Below are 14,464 nucleotides of genomic sequence, written 5' to 3'. Positions count from 1 at the left end.
CTTTTCTGAAGGTCCTTCTGTCCCATTCAGTTTCTACTGCAATTGGAGGGGACATAACCGAGTGCTTTCTAGTTCCATTTGAGAGCACTTAGAGACATTCTCCAAAGAAACGCTGTCTGACCTTCTGTGAACAGATGTCTGAGCAGGTCGTGGCTGAGCTGTGGCTGAGGCCAGGCAGTCTCTGTTGGAGACATGAGCAGTTTCGACACTAGTCAATGTCTCAACCCGGATTTTCTTCCTTAAACAACACCTGTGGAGTTTATGAGTTCCTCTAGGGAAAATTGGAGAAATCTACATTAGAATGCCCAGTTTCCTGCCAGGGGGACTGTCAAAGAGTTTATAGGATACCATTCTGCAGCCTCAATGCGTTTATTGCCATATCATATATTGCGGACTGGCTGTTGCTGCCATTACTGGAGTGCCACCATTCCCATTCTTCACCGTGCTGCTGGAAGTGACAGACTCAGGTTGAGACTGTAGTCCTGAGAGAGCATTGCTTTTTCCTGTTCTGGTTTTGGGACTTTGGACTCACCAGAAATAAGTCACCCTACTTTTGGGTTGGCTGGGGGAATTTTTCCAGTTAGAATTTGGTCGTAGGAAGGTTAGAAGAAGAAGCAGGGATCAGTGGTCGCCGGAGTTTGGGGTATTCTGATGAGATTTGGGGTAGGGCTGTGTCCCCGTGGCTGGCCAGAGGAGTGTCCGTCACCTTACCGCAGGGTCCAGGCAGGCAGGGATTCTAGAAGAAGGCTGTCTCCCGAAAGGAGACAGAGTCTCAGGTTGGAGGGTCTGAGATGTGTTTTGGATTTGATTCATGACAGAGGCTGCTAGGTGAAAAGGGAAGAGAAAAGGAGGCCTGGCAGAAAGCCAGGGATAGGGTTTCTCTCTTGTGGACTTGACTCCAGAGCGTGACTCTTCCTTCTCTGCTGTGGCTACTTCTTGAAGTGACAGCACCAGACCATGTGAGGCTTTGTGCACAGGCAGGCGCCACAGATGTCTGGGAGTGAATGAGTTGTAAGCGAGTGCATGGCATGGGAGTCCTGAGCACTCGGCATGCCGCACTCATCAGCTTGCTCCTCAGACTCATATACTCTCATTTTCAGTATGGCAGTGATAACACCATCACTTCCTACTCTCCCCAAAGCCCGAGGCTCCCCTGTCCTCATCTTCCACAAGGAGCAGCCTTTTTATGTCCTCTTTGAGTCTTAGTGTATTGCAGTCTTCTCCTATTGGTCTTCCTTCTGAAGCCTGAGTATTCTCAAGCACAATGCATCAGGCCTGCTTAAAATCCTCTGGTGGCTCCTTAGGGTTAATTCCATATACTTATACTTATGGGCATAGTCTGAACTGACCCCCTTGCTGCCCTCCTGCCCTCTGTTTCCCACATATACCTTGTGCTCCAGCTGTCTAGAAGGACCCAGAATGCCCTTCCTTCTTTTCAGTCGACACATGTGTACTCATCTTTGAAGATTGAGCCCTTCCATGAGGCCCTCTGAGACTGACCTGACAGAGTTTTCCACTCCCTTCTCTGTCTCCTGTGAAGCTGACTTCTTGCCTATACCCCTTCTAAGGCAGCAGTCACGCTACATTTTGCATTATGTTGCTTAATTTTACTTCCTGTGTAACTGTGAGGTTCTTCAGGGCACATCTATTTCAGAGCTGTGTTGATTTCACTTTCACCCTTAGCTCCAAGTGGGTATGGAATATCTCTGCCATGTATCCAACTTAGATGTTGTAAGCATTTACTTTTGCTTAAGGCAGAACCATGATTCTGTAAGAGAAAAGTTCTTTGCTTCTCACAGAGCAAGCACAGAACAGGCCAGAAGCTGTCGATCTGTGGCTTGAGACGGACGCAGCTATCGGTACTTGGTTCCTGAAATCCTGAAGACCCCCAATGGCACCTGCTCTTGGACGCTGGGATGGCCTGGGTGGTGTCAGACAGATCTCTAGCAGCCTGGGATAATTAGCAGTCCATGACTATTCCCTTGGAGGTCCACTCTCCATAAGGAACTGTTGTAGGCTCCAAGGGTGACGAGGGGAACAGGCGATGAGTGAGTTTCCTTGCTCACTCATCTCAGTACCCAGGGGAGGCAGTAGACACAGCCTTAGGGAGAACAAACTCAGAGCCCAATACAGGTGGGAGCAAAGTACTGGGGTGGGCACAGAAGAGGAAGCGATTAGTTTTGGCTTAAGTGTAAGCTGCAGGAAGAACAGGCATAAACAGGGCCTACTGAGCAGCAGTGTGTTCATGAGGAAAGAATAAAGGTGCACATCTTGTACTTTGAAGCTCATAGGTATGACTCCCCTCTAACTTTGGTTGGAGCAGAAAATGATAAGGGGAGTTCAGGTAATACCTAGAGACATGGGGGTAAGGGGAGGCCTTAACTAACATGATGTCTGTAACTGTGCCAGCGATAGCATCCTGGGGCCTAAATTAAATCCTCAGATGTGTTTATTTGGTGCTCTTGGGGCCTTATGTTCTGATCTGAATGCTTTCAGACAGGCCCACTCTCTGTCTCTTGATAGTCATCATTGTAGCCTTATACAAGTGGTCATCTTTCTCTCTCTTCCTCTTCATTTAGGAGTTATTTTCTGGGGACTTGCAGTATCCCAGGTACCGTGGGAAATAAAGAGACTAGAATAACCTCTGCTGTCAAGGCCCTTCTATTTCAGTAGGGGATTGACAGACACTTGGAGGGCATGTTTCAACTGGTATACTTCTAAGGAAGCCAGACGTTTAATTATTTCAATAATGAGTAAAATTCAGTCAAGATTAAACAGATTAATCAACTTAGGTCAAGATTAAGACTTAAATTAAGTCTCTAGAAATTAGCATCTAGAAATTACAATTATGAGCAGTTCATTCCAGTTTAGAGAGGAAACTAGAATTTGTTAGTATCTATGATATGCCTTACATGTGTTAATTTAGTCCTCACTACAACTGTGTAAAGTGGTTCTTATTGTCCCCATTTTATAGATGAAGACATGGAGGTTCAGAGAAGTTCGGTAACTTGGCAAAGCACACAGTTTGAAGGAAGCGGAACCATGAATCAAGCCCCTGGTGTTCTTATTCCAAAGAAGGTGTTTTTACCACCATTGTAGGCAGACTGTGAACACATTGCAAGGCCCAAGTTTGAAAAATTGTGTGAAGTTAGTAAAGTCCGATGATACTGCGTGGTTTATTAGCTTACAGCTTGAAGGACCCTGCCAGGCCCTCTCTGAGAGTCCTGCAGGTTTTGATCTAACGGGACGCTGTGACTGAACATGAAAGAGCCATGTGTTCTCTTCCATGGGCCTCAGTGGCCACATCCATGTACATGCCAGCGTTGAGCCGAGGATGTCATGAGGAAATGGGTGTTGATGACTGTTCTGACATTGATTGACAGCTCTCTGTGGCACTGGGGGAGGAGTTGGGTCTGAGGAGTTTGCAGCAGAGAGGTCATGGCTTTGTTTTTCCAGCAGAATGAAGAGTGTGCGGCCCTCAGGAGTACCCGGAGAAGAGTGTTATCTTAGGAAGTGAGTTCCAGCTCATTCTGGGAACTCAAGCACAGTTGTTGACAGACTGGGGCTGTGGGCTTAAGCGGAGGTGCCTCACTGCTTGATTGATAAAAGGCAGAGCCAAAGGAGCTCAGAGAGAAGCAGGCATCATTATGGACCCAGGTTTTAGTTGCACATGTAACTCTGCTAGTTCCCCGGTAGGTGTTGGAGAGCCTTTTAAGATAAATGAATTTTCTATCTTAAAGCGTGAACCTTTGGATATTCTGTTCTAAAGGAGAGGAGGAGAGGGGAGGGGAGCAGACTGCCACTTCAAGGAGAGGCCAGGCAAGAATATTTTTCTTTGAGTGGGCTGGAATCAGAAGTCTCCTACTTCTCTCCCCAGGGAAGGGTCCGTCATGCTAACGGTGCAGGTGGACACTAGGCAGGCCGGCGTCCCGCAGGCTCAGGGAGCGAGGTACTGGCTGTTTGTTTATTCTGCTGGCCTACCATCCGCCTCCATGCAGTGGATGACTGCAGGTCACATTCTTAGAATGCTCTTGGTTTTCTTTGTCTGACTAAAGATGTGTCTTTTAAAATGAGGCTGAGGGGTTATAGTCTCGTCATGGCAACTCCTCTTTTGGTAAAGTGCCATTAAGAAAATCTCAGGCAGTCCTCTAACTAAAAGTTTTAGCGTGGCAGAACAAGTGAACGTCATTACAAAAAAGCCCCAAAACTTTAAAAATAATTCGCTCTCTGAAGTCACCAGCTTCATTAAAAGCAAAAATTATCATGCTTAGGACCATCATTCATCATTCAAAATTACTCCAAACGTGTGACCTTAGACAAGTTAGTTTAATGTCACCCAGCCTCAGTTTCCTAATGTGTAAAATGAGACCCTTGCTACCTGCATTTTAGGGCTGTGATGAAGATGAAATACAAATACAAATGCAAACCAAGAAAATATCTCCACAAGGTAGCCCTGATAAATAGTAGCTACTAATTATTACTTAAAATGTTTTGGGGATTTATATCGCTAAAGAAAATAATGAAGATATTAATGCGTTTACATCCCAATTTCCATCTCTTCTTCTGCAAAATGAAGCTAATAATACTTTTGTCACTAGGATGTTAGGGGACAATTTCTTGGCACATAGTGAATAAGAAAGAAGTATTCATTTTCTTATTTTTCCATTCGAACTCTCTCTCAATATATAAATATATCTATGTATATAGTCATATATATAACATATATGTATATAGCATATTTGCTTATTGATTTATAAATTGCATACATGGACCACAGTATATATTATTTACATGATAAAATATATACTGAAAAATAATGAATGGATAAAATAGATATAAATGGAAGTTTTGATTTTTTTTTAATGTGCTCACTTGTGATGTAAAACTGTAATATACGAGTTCTGTAATAGAGACCATATAAGCTTTGTCATGTGGTTCTAGGAGTATAGGTAGAGACTTTTCTCTAAATAATTGCAGGATTTTCTTGGCTCGCAGCACAATGAAGAGACCGCTCAGTTCATCTTTGATGTGTAGGCATGCTTGGTCTCTTTAGGCCAGCTTGAGAAGTTTAGAGGAATGCCGTACCTTTCTGTAAAATTAGAAAGTGACCTGACACTACTAGAAACAAGGCACTAAATCTTAATGGTTATGCAGATGTATAACCCTGAAAATGAAGATGTCTGAGAATTTCATACTCTGCTAGTGTAAAGCTTCTTAACACTCCTTTTCGTGGAGGAGATTCTTTGGAGATTGGCTTTTCATTCCAGGACAGGCACTAGCTGCGTGTTTTCAGACAGGTCCAACCTTTCCAAGGCTTACTTTCTTAGTGCCTTTGTAGGTGAAATAGGGGTAAAAGTAGGGAGAGAAATAACTATGAGATAGGGTTGTTGCAAGGCTTAAATTAGGTAATTCCTGTGGAAATGCTTACCAGGTTGCCCCTCCTTTGATATTAGTCTATAGTCTACCATGATCCTCAGTTTCTCTTCCACGGATATATTGTACATATAATGTCTGTTTATTTTTATGCCTGCATTTCATTTATTTTATAAGCATAATTTTCCTTTAAAAATAGCCAGGCTCGGTGGCTCAGCCTGTAATCCCACGCTTTGGGAGGCCAAGGTGAGTGGATTGCCTGAGCCTGCGGGTTCGAGACCCGCCTGGGCAACTTGGCGAGACCTCATCTCTACAATAAATCAAAAAATTAGCCGAGCCTCTAGTTCCAGCTACTTGGGAGGCTGAGGCGGAAGGATCGCCAGAGCCCAGCAGGCGAGGCTGCAGTGGCCGGGAGCGGCCACTGCACTCCAGTCTGGGCGACAGAGTGAGACTCCAACTCAAGAAAATAAAAAAATAAAATAAATAAATATAAATATAAATATAAATATATACATAACCAAAAAAGACAAGTAATATTATAAGCTTTAAAATGAGAAATGAAAGTGAAAAACCTATTTCCACCTCAATTCCTGCTTCCTAGAGGCAGCTATTTTTTAACTCTTTCCTTTTTTTTCACTTCTGGCATTTACCTCTTCATTTTTAAATAACTTGTGCTGCAATTTCTTGTTTGTTTTTAGACAGTCATCTCATTCTTACTGTGGAATGTGAGAATTTAACTTTCTTGCACCTCTTTCCACCAACCCCCAAAACACACTCTCAATACACACACCCAAACACATGTGCACCCATGTGCACACACGCAAACATACCCAAGCCCATGTGTGCACTTGCACACACATGCAAGCATACTCAAATGTGTGACACACACATGCACACACACACACACACACACACACACACACACACACACACACACACACATGCCCCTTCCCTTGTCCCATTTTTTCCAAAATACTTGGATCAGAACTTTGAATCAGCACTCAACATAGACTTAAAGTGTGCTATAACCAAATTGTCCATTTTTGTTCATCTTCTCCTGTAGCAACTAACTCTCTTTTTTGTTGTTGACTTAAAATTTTTTGAACCTATCAATAATTCATCCCCATATTCTAATAGAACTTGTCAAACTCCCTGCAATATAATAGGACACATCAGATAATCAAATCTGTAGCCTTGTTTTCTCCTTGGAAAACTCCATCCTGGAGTCTCTGTCCCCTGCTTCAGTGTGGACGGCTTGGTTATTTCCATTGTCACCTTGCAAATCCCCTTTACCTCTCTCCTCTGCAGGATTCCTCTATCCTGGCCCCAGGGCTTTACATTTGCCAGTTTATTCCCTAGTAGCTTTTGAGAACGTGAACTTGGAAGATACATTTTTTAGCGATCCTGTGTTTCTGAAAATGATTTTACTCTACTTTCACTTTAGATTGTTATTTTGGTTGGGTATAGAATTCTGGGTAGGAAATAGTTTTCCTTCAGAATTTTGAGAACATTATTTCATCATTTCCTAGTGTCTAGTATTGCTGTGTCTAGTATTGCTGTTGAGAAATTAAAGTCATTCTGATTATGTTAAGCACTCAGATGTGAGCTGCTTTTTCTTTCTGAAAGTTTCTAGGGCCTACCTCTCTTTATCCCTAGTGTTCTAAAATTTCACATAATGTGCCTTGATGTATATCACTTTTCATTTATTGTGCTGGGCACTTAATGGATCCTTTAACTAGAAATTATGTCTTTCAGTTCTGGGAAATTGTCTAAATGATTTCTTTGGGAATATAATTCCTTCTTTTTTCTTTGTTTTCCCTTGCTGGAATTTCTTCTGTTCCTCATGGACTGATCTTCAATTGTCTCCCCCACCCCCCCCAATAAAAACAATTCATTTTCTAACATGGTAGTATAATAAAGTCATTAAAAGAAAACGTAAAAATATTTTCCCTTTGTGGGTATTTGGTGTCTATTAAATCCTTTTCTAGTTGACATCTTAATACCCCTTCTTTAAGAGGAAAAAAAAAAGAATGTACAAATAATATAAGCCACATTAATGAAATATTTCAGAGTAACTGTGGCCAAGAATAGCTATTTTTTTCTTGTTTTGGAAATATGACAGGAAAAGGACATTGACAACTACTAAAAAAAATTAGCTTAAACTTGTTTTTTTTTTGAGTTGGAGTCTCACTCTATCACTCAGACTGGAGTGCAGTGGCTGCTTCCGGCCACGGCAGCCTCAACCTGCTGGGCTCTGGTGATCCTTCCACCTCAACCTTCCAAGTAGCTGGAACTACATGCGCACGCTACCACGCCTGGCTAATTTTTTTTGATTTATTGTAGAGATGAGGTCTTGTCAAGTTGCCCAGGCGGGTCTTGAACCTGCGGGCTCAGGTAATCCACTCACCTCAGCCTCCCAAAGTGCTGGGATTACAGGCTGAGCCACCGAGCCTGGCCACCTTAAACTTATAATTGTTTTATTGTGCAACAGCAAAATAATTCCAACTTTCTTCTATGTTCTATCCCTCGTTTCTTTATCTTCAACTTTGCTTTCTAGCCCTTCTACTAAAGTTTAAATTTCTGTTATCATTTAAACAGTTTATAAGAGTTCTTTCTTGTTTTCTGCGTGTTTACTTTTTATAGCATTCTGTTCCTATTTTGTGGATACATTATCCCTCAAAATGCTAATTGTGGTGGATGTGTTTCCTTTGTAGTTTTTGTTTGCTCTTTTATCTCTTTGTTTCTTTTAGTCTCCACATTTTATGTTAACGGATTTTCTCAAGAGCCTTGTGATGCTGATAACTTTTGGATATCTACTTGTTTTTAAGAATCTGGTACAGAAAGTTGCTTAAAAGTGGTGTGCAGTGGTGCAGCTGGTTGAGTGGTGAACCTCATAGAAGGTGATTAGATGTGGATTTCTTACATTGGGAGTACCCCTAGTTTTCAATATCTGCCCATCCTTAAGCTGGACTACATTTTGACAGAGCCAAATGGGAGAAAAAGAATGGGAGAAAGAGGCATTTTATCATTCATTGTATAGACTTTGAATCAATTCCCCTGTTTTCAGTCCTGCATCTGACACCTGTTGTCAGTGGTATTCTAGAATCCAAATTCTCTTTGGTTTAATTTGTCTTGAATAAACCTCCAGGCTTTTGCAGAGACAGGGAAGGAGTTCCTGAGGGAAGGGGTGGGAGTCTCCTCATTCTTCAGCTTCACTTTTCACTTTGTTGCCTTGAACCTAAACCTTTTCTGGGTTCTGCTATGGATATGAATCAGTTTGCTTCTCAGGATACCTCACCAAATTCAGGAAGGGCTTTAGTTCTGACTCCAAGTCTGGCCCTACTTCTTTGTTTCAGATCTTCTCTACATATTGTTGGCGTATCTTGTCTGCTATAATTTTCTCTCCTGTCTCTTTGTCTTTGTGTGTTTTTATACCTATGCATTTTCTTCATACTTTTGGTGTGGTTTTGGAGGGAGTAGAGATAATGTGTGTATTCCATCTGTCCCATTTCACCTGGAGCCGCCTCACCTTTGTCCCCACCTCCAGTATTTTTTTATCTTCCTTGAAATTTCTGCTCTGCACTTATGCTATCTGAAATTCAACTCAACCTAAAGATTACTTGTCATTCTACTTGAGTCCTCTAAATGACACAGTTTGACTACAAGTGCCATGGGAAGAGAATGGCTTGGATCAGATGTCTCAGCCATTCAAAGTGTGTTGAAATGCTTGCTTTTGTGACTCCAAACTCACCTGGATTGGTCTGCTACATCTGGCCAAGTCTAGTCACATTTTGGGTCAGATGGATCAGTGGAATTAAAGTAACATTTTGGGATTTGAGCTGGTGTGAGCTATATTTGGGGTTGATTGGTGAGATAGACCCACATCTGGCTACCTCCTGTAACGTCTACCAGTCAAACAGCTGCATATCAATGTATGGAGGTTTCAAGCAACTTTTTGTGCCTTACTCTTAAAAACAAGCAGATGTCAAAGATCACACTGAAAGAGTGTCTACCAGGCCTTCTGCCTCCAGGTTATCCTTCCAATTTTATCCCCAACATCTCTGTCTAACTGACCTGCCTAAAACATTACCTTTATCATCATAAATTCCCAGCTCTGAAGTTCCAGGGACTATCTGTTGCCTATTTAAGACAATGTCTAATATTTACCCTCAAGTTTGTTTTTGTTATTCTGTCACTATGTTGTCTTGTAAACCATTTGCTACTTACTTCGTTTTCTAGAGCATGTATATTCCCTTGGAGTTTTCATGCTTTTGCACTTTCCTCTTTCTTGAATGTTCCTCTCACATTTTTGCCAAAAATATCATACTCATCCTTTCTGGCTCACTTCAAGTACTAGCCCCTTTGGTTACCCAAGTTTTCACGGATTTCTCTTCCTTCTTAAGTTGTAGCACTTATGGATGATAGTACTTTTTACTTGTCATTTATGATTTGAAGTTCTTTATCTTTTCACGTGAATGCTCAGATTTAGCTAGAAATTAACAATCATGCCCTGAGTACTGTGCACTATGGTAGGCACTTTCACATACTCTGTCTTTCTTACTTTCTGTAATGAACAATCAGCCCTTCTAAGTGCTAATTTTATAGATGGGAACACCGAGGCCCACTGAATAAAAGTACTTTGCTCTGAGTCACACATGCTCTTTACAGTCTATCACAGCCAGACTTTTGTACACTAAGATGAAGGCTGTGGTTTGATTGTCATCTCTTCTCGGATGGTCACTGCTTCAGATTCTGCCGTTGAAGAACACCACGCAACAGCATTGAGAGGAACTGGTCCAGGCCTTGGAATACAGGCAGTGGAGACGATGTGTCAGGGTGTGGGAGAAATCCTGGAGGCAGACTCGAATAACTGCCGTAGGAGTTTAGCAAAGAGACCTTGGACAGGGAGTGAGTGGTCAGGACCAGGACAGGGAAGAGAAGAAAGGACCAGTCCAAGGAAACTTTTCATAGATATTGTCTTCATTTCCTGAGGCATTTGGGAGCATTTAAGCTTTAGCGTTTGGCCTTGAACTAGGCTCTTCTCTGGGTCTTGAGTTCCCCACGGGTCAAGTGTGAGATTCTTACTGGCCAAAGAGCTCCAAGTATGCCTCCATGGCAGACCTGCTCTGGCCCTCCTTGGAGTGAAGTTTCCTCACCTAGCAGGTGTGTCTTCACAGTCAGGCCCTGTTTGTAAGATAGAGCACTGCTGTGATATTGAGAGAGTCTCCATATTACTTGGTTGTAGTCCAACAGGGAATGATTAAAAGGACCACAGCTTTGAATACTGTTTCAGCGCTTCTTCCTCATTCTTATTTATCAGTTTGTACGTATTGTTATACTTTCAAATGTGGCATTAAATAAAGTTTCCATTTTTTGAGTGTGAAAACTTCACTATGTCACGGTCTTTTATACCTCTCCTACTTCCTCCCATGCTGTTTCTTTTCTTTGAACAAGAGTTTCTTCAGGTGATATAGCTCTAAGACTCAAACTTATCATGTGTAAACTTATCATGTGTAACTTATCATGGGTTTCATAATACCCCTCCCATGGCTACCATGCGTGTTAAGTAAGAAACACTTTTAGTACCTTGTACACAGGGCCTGGACCATGAATCATTTTCCTTCTTCCCCCAAGTTGCTTCATCCACATTAGTCACTGATGGAGTCCTGTGGGTACTATTCAGTGTCGTCTGAGCTGAACAGGACCTTGGGCCGGAGAGTCTGGATGCCCTGACTGTGTTCTTTTGGTCATAAGGCATGATTCTGCAAGGGCTCCGTGTAAAATGAGTCCAACTTAAGCTTTTTCCTGTGTGCCTTCAGCTCTTTAGACAAAGATGTTATCGAAATAGGAGTCATTTGTGATGTCATTAATTGGTGGCAGCTTTAGGTACACCACCCTGAGCTGAAAATAATGTAAGTGTCCCCACATGTGGCTAGTAAGCCCTCAGTCATGTACTGAAGTCTGCAACAGATCAAGAAAAAAGGCAGACTAGAGGGCCCTGGTGCCTCTTCCGACTGGCTGCTGACCTCTCTCTTTCAGGAGCACTTTCTTTTTGTTGGGGCTAATTCCTGAAGCAATCCTCCCAACAGCTCTTTTCCCTGGGCAGTAAGCAGAGGCTGACCAAGGGGCCGTGTGGTCAGAAATGATTGCCACAAGCAGGAAGTGTTTGATGGTTTCCCTTTACTTGTAGTTGGAAGAGGAAAGGCTGAATCTTCCTTACAAAAGGGGCAGAAAACAAACGTGGCCACACCAGTTCATCTTACCCGCAGGAGGGAAACCAGAGCTCCTTCAGGGCACAAGGATGACACCTTGGAAATGCTCTGCCACCAACAGCACAAGGATTAGGGGAATGTAGTCTTCAGTCAAACTGATGCATGAGATTTTAAGCCACAGTTGCATAGCTAGTGTATGTGTGCAGTCATTGTAAGATGAAGGCAGAAAACTACTGTCCCGTGGTTATTTTTCAGTGCAGGGTACCTTTTTGTAGGTCAAATGCTACTTTTTTAAAAAAATACAAGAGATGTACAAGAAAATATAATAATTGACTAATCTTACCTATCTTCTTCTTTCATCTGTTGGAGGATGTTTATGCATCATCTCTTTTCTCATATCTGTTATATCTGTAAAACTCCAGCATGTATATGGCAAAAAGAAGCCCTTAACAAGTTTAAAAATTGGAGCTTATAAAGACTATGGTCTTTATTATATTCCAACAAAAAGTAGAAACAAATAATAAGAAGTTGACCTTGTCCCCTGCCTCCTGCCCAAGTTTTGACTATTTAGAAATTAAACACACACTCCTAGATAATTGTTGACTTCAAGGGGGAATCAAAATTGAGATCATAACTGTCTAGAAAGAACTGAAAAAGGGAACACTTTATACTCAGCCTAGATACCATAGCAAAAAATGTGCCCAGAGAATAATGTGTAACCTTAAATGTCTTTAAAAGAGTAAGATGAAAAATAAAGTTGATAATAAAAATAAGTATTTTTAAAAGTTGAGAAAAGATGCAATAAATTAAACCAAAAGAAAACGGAAATATAAGCAAAGATCTAAGTTTAATAAAATGAAAAATAAATATTAGGAACATATATATATGTATATATATATTTATATTTATATACTTGCCCTGGAGAAGGACTAAAAATAGACATTTAACCATATATCTGATCAGAATGAAATGTCTGAGTGAATATCAGCATTTTCATTCAGTGGAATATTATGTAACTATTAAAATGGTTTCAAAAGCACTTGTGAGAGTGTTAAGTGAAATGCTTATGTCAAGTGAAAAATCATACATAAATTAATAAGGGTACCTGATCTCAAACCAGGCCAAGTGGGGACCGACAGGAGACCCAAATTTTACCTGTACGATGACCTCTTGTATACCTAATCCTGAATTGTACTCCACATCTTTAAAACAAGATAAATTTTAAAAAGAAAAAATAATAAAAATTGTATGATAGTATGATTATAATTATGTGATTACAATTTCATATCCCTTCTCACCCATGAGATCTGAAGAGAATTAAGTCTGTAAATAATCCATCAAAACACCAGTCCTCAACCTTTTTGGTATCAGGGACCAGTTTCAAGGCCACAATTTTTTCATGGATGCAGTGGGGAGGGGAATCATCAGGTATTAGATTCTCATAAGGAGTGTGCTACCTAGATCCCGCGCATGTGCACTCAACAATAGGTTCGCTCTCCTATGAGAATCTAATGCCGCTGCTGATCTGATAGAACGCAGAGCTCCATTCCCTGCTGCTCACCTCCTGTTATGCAGCCTGGTTCCTAACAGGCCACAAACTGGTACCAGTCCACAGCCTAGGGGATGGGGACCCCTGCATCAAAATATCACAGTGGGAATGAAGTACTGATTCTTGCTAAACACAAATGAACTGTGGAAACGTGTTATGTGCAAAAAGCCAGTCACAAAACACTTCATATTTGAATGATTCCATTCATATGGAATGATTAGAACAGGCAAATCTATAGAGACAGAAAATAAATTAGATGTTGTCTCTAGCCTGAGGTGTTGGGAAGTTGGGGAATTATGGCTATGGGGTTTCTTTTGGGAGTGATGAAAGGGTTTGAAAATTGATTATATGATAGTTGTACTGCAGATATACTAAGAACCATTGAATGTATACTTTATGTAGTATGGTATGTAAGTTATATCTCAAGCTGCTACAGGAGAAAAGTCTCCGTGGTTCTCTTGGGGGATAGAAGTATTGGTGCTTTTCTTCTTATTTTCCCACTCTTCTGTAATTTCCAGATGTAATTCTGTGTTCTTTGTATAATGGAAACATGTAATAGACTAAAAAACATTTTAAAGGAAGAATGTTAATAATCAGCCTTTTACCAGAAAAGGCAAGGATAAAAAAAATCTGCTAACCTGCCTTCTGAGAAGATGGGGGGAGGCTGACCCCTGTAATCCAAAAGTCTAGAGATTGGATTTCTCAGTGGTCATCACGTTCATAAGGTGTCGAAGGGCCATTCGTCTGCAGATCATGGAAAATGAAACGTCATTGGTCTAGGAACTCTCCGGGGGCAGGATTACATCTCTGGGAAAAGTGGAAGTCTTGGCAAATGTGTGGATGGCTCAGAGGCAATTTCCAGTGAAATATTCTAAAAGGTGTCGGGCTCTGCTGAGTGCTAAATGAGAGAAAGCTGTTACTTATATAACTTCCTGTAATTGCCCTGCAGTAGCTGCAGCCGAGGACAGCTGCCGTCGCCCGTCTTTGCTGAACGGAGGCTGCACAGCCCTTCCTCCTGGCAGCTCTTTGACCTTCTACGTGGGGTTTTGTGTGTGGAGTCAGTCTCTCCCATGGAAACTGCAGTGCCATTTTAAACAGAAGGCTCTCTCCTGTTTTTTGAAGATGGGAAATTCTTACGCTGGACAGCTGAAGACAACACGTTTTGAAGAGGTCTTACACAACTCCATCGAGGCCTCCCTGCGCTCCAACAACCTGGTGCCCAGGCCCATCTTCTCCCAGCTGTACCTGGAAGCCGAGCAGCAGCTTTCCTCTCTAGAGGGTAGGAGATGTGCATGGACTTTTATTTGTGTCTCTTTTGTTGCGTGTGGTT

The 14,464-nt window shown here is 41.7% G+C and overlaps 1 protein-coding gene across 2 annotated transcripts in view; it reads left to right on the top strand.

Moving 5' to 3' along the window:
* The window catches only part of GREB1 (growth regulation by estrogen in breast cancer 1), a 99,185-nt gene that overhangs the window by 520 nt on the left and 84,201 nt on the right, over window positions 1-14,464 (top strand). Inside the window, exon 2 of one of the 2 annotated variants that reach the window (XM_008050575.2) lies at window positions 14,084-14,413. In XM_008050575.2, coding sequence (XP_008048766.1) covers window positions 14,257-14,413 — 157 coding nt within the window. In that variant the 5' untranslated portion in view covers window positions 14,084-14,256. Of the gene's footprint in view, window positions 1-14,001; window positions 14,414-14,464 lie in introns of those variants that run through there. The other variant, XM_021708851.1, reaches the window with a different exon arrangement.

Source organism: Carlito syrichta, unplaced genomic scaffold, assembly GCF_000164805.1.
Source record: "Carlito syrichta isolate Samal-C Ts95f unplaced genomic scaffold, Tarsius_syrichta-2.0.1 Scaffold152208, whole genome shotgun sequence".
Taxonomy (NCBI): Eukaryota; Metazoa; Chordata; class Mammalia; order Primates; family Tarsiidae; genus Carlito; species Carlito syrichta.
The sequence above is the reverse complement of the archived record's forward strand: the minus strand, read 5'-3'. Positions and strand labels throughout refer to the sequence as shown.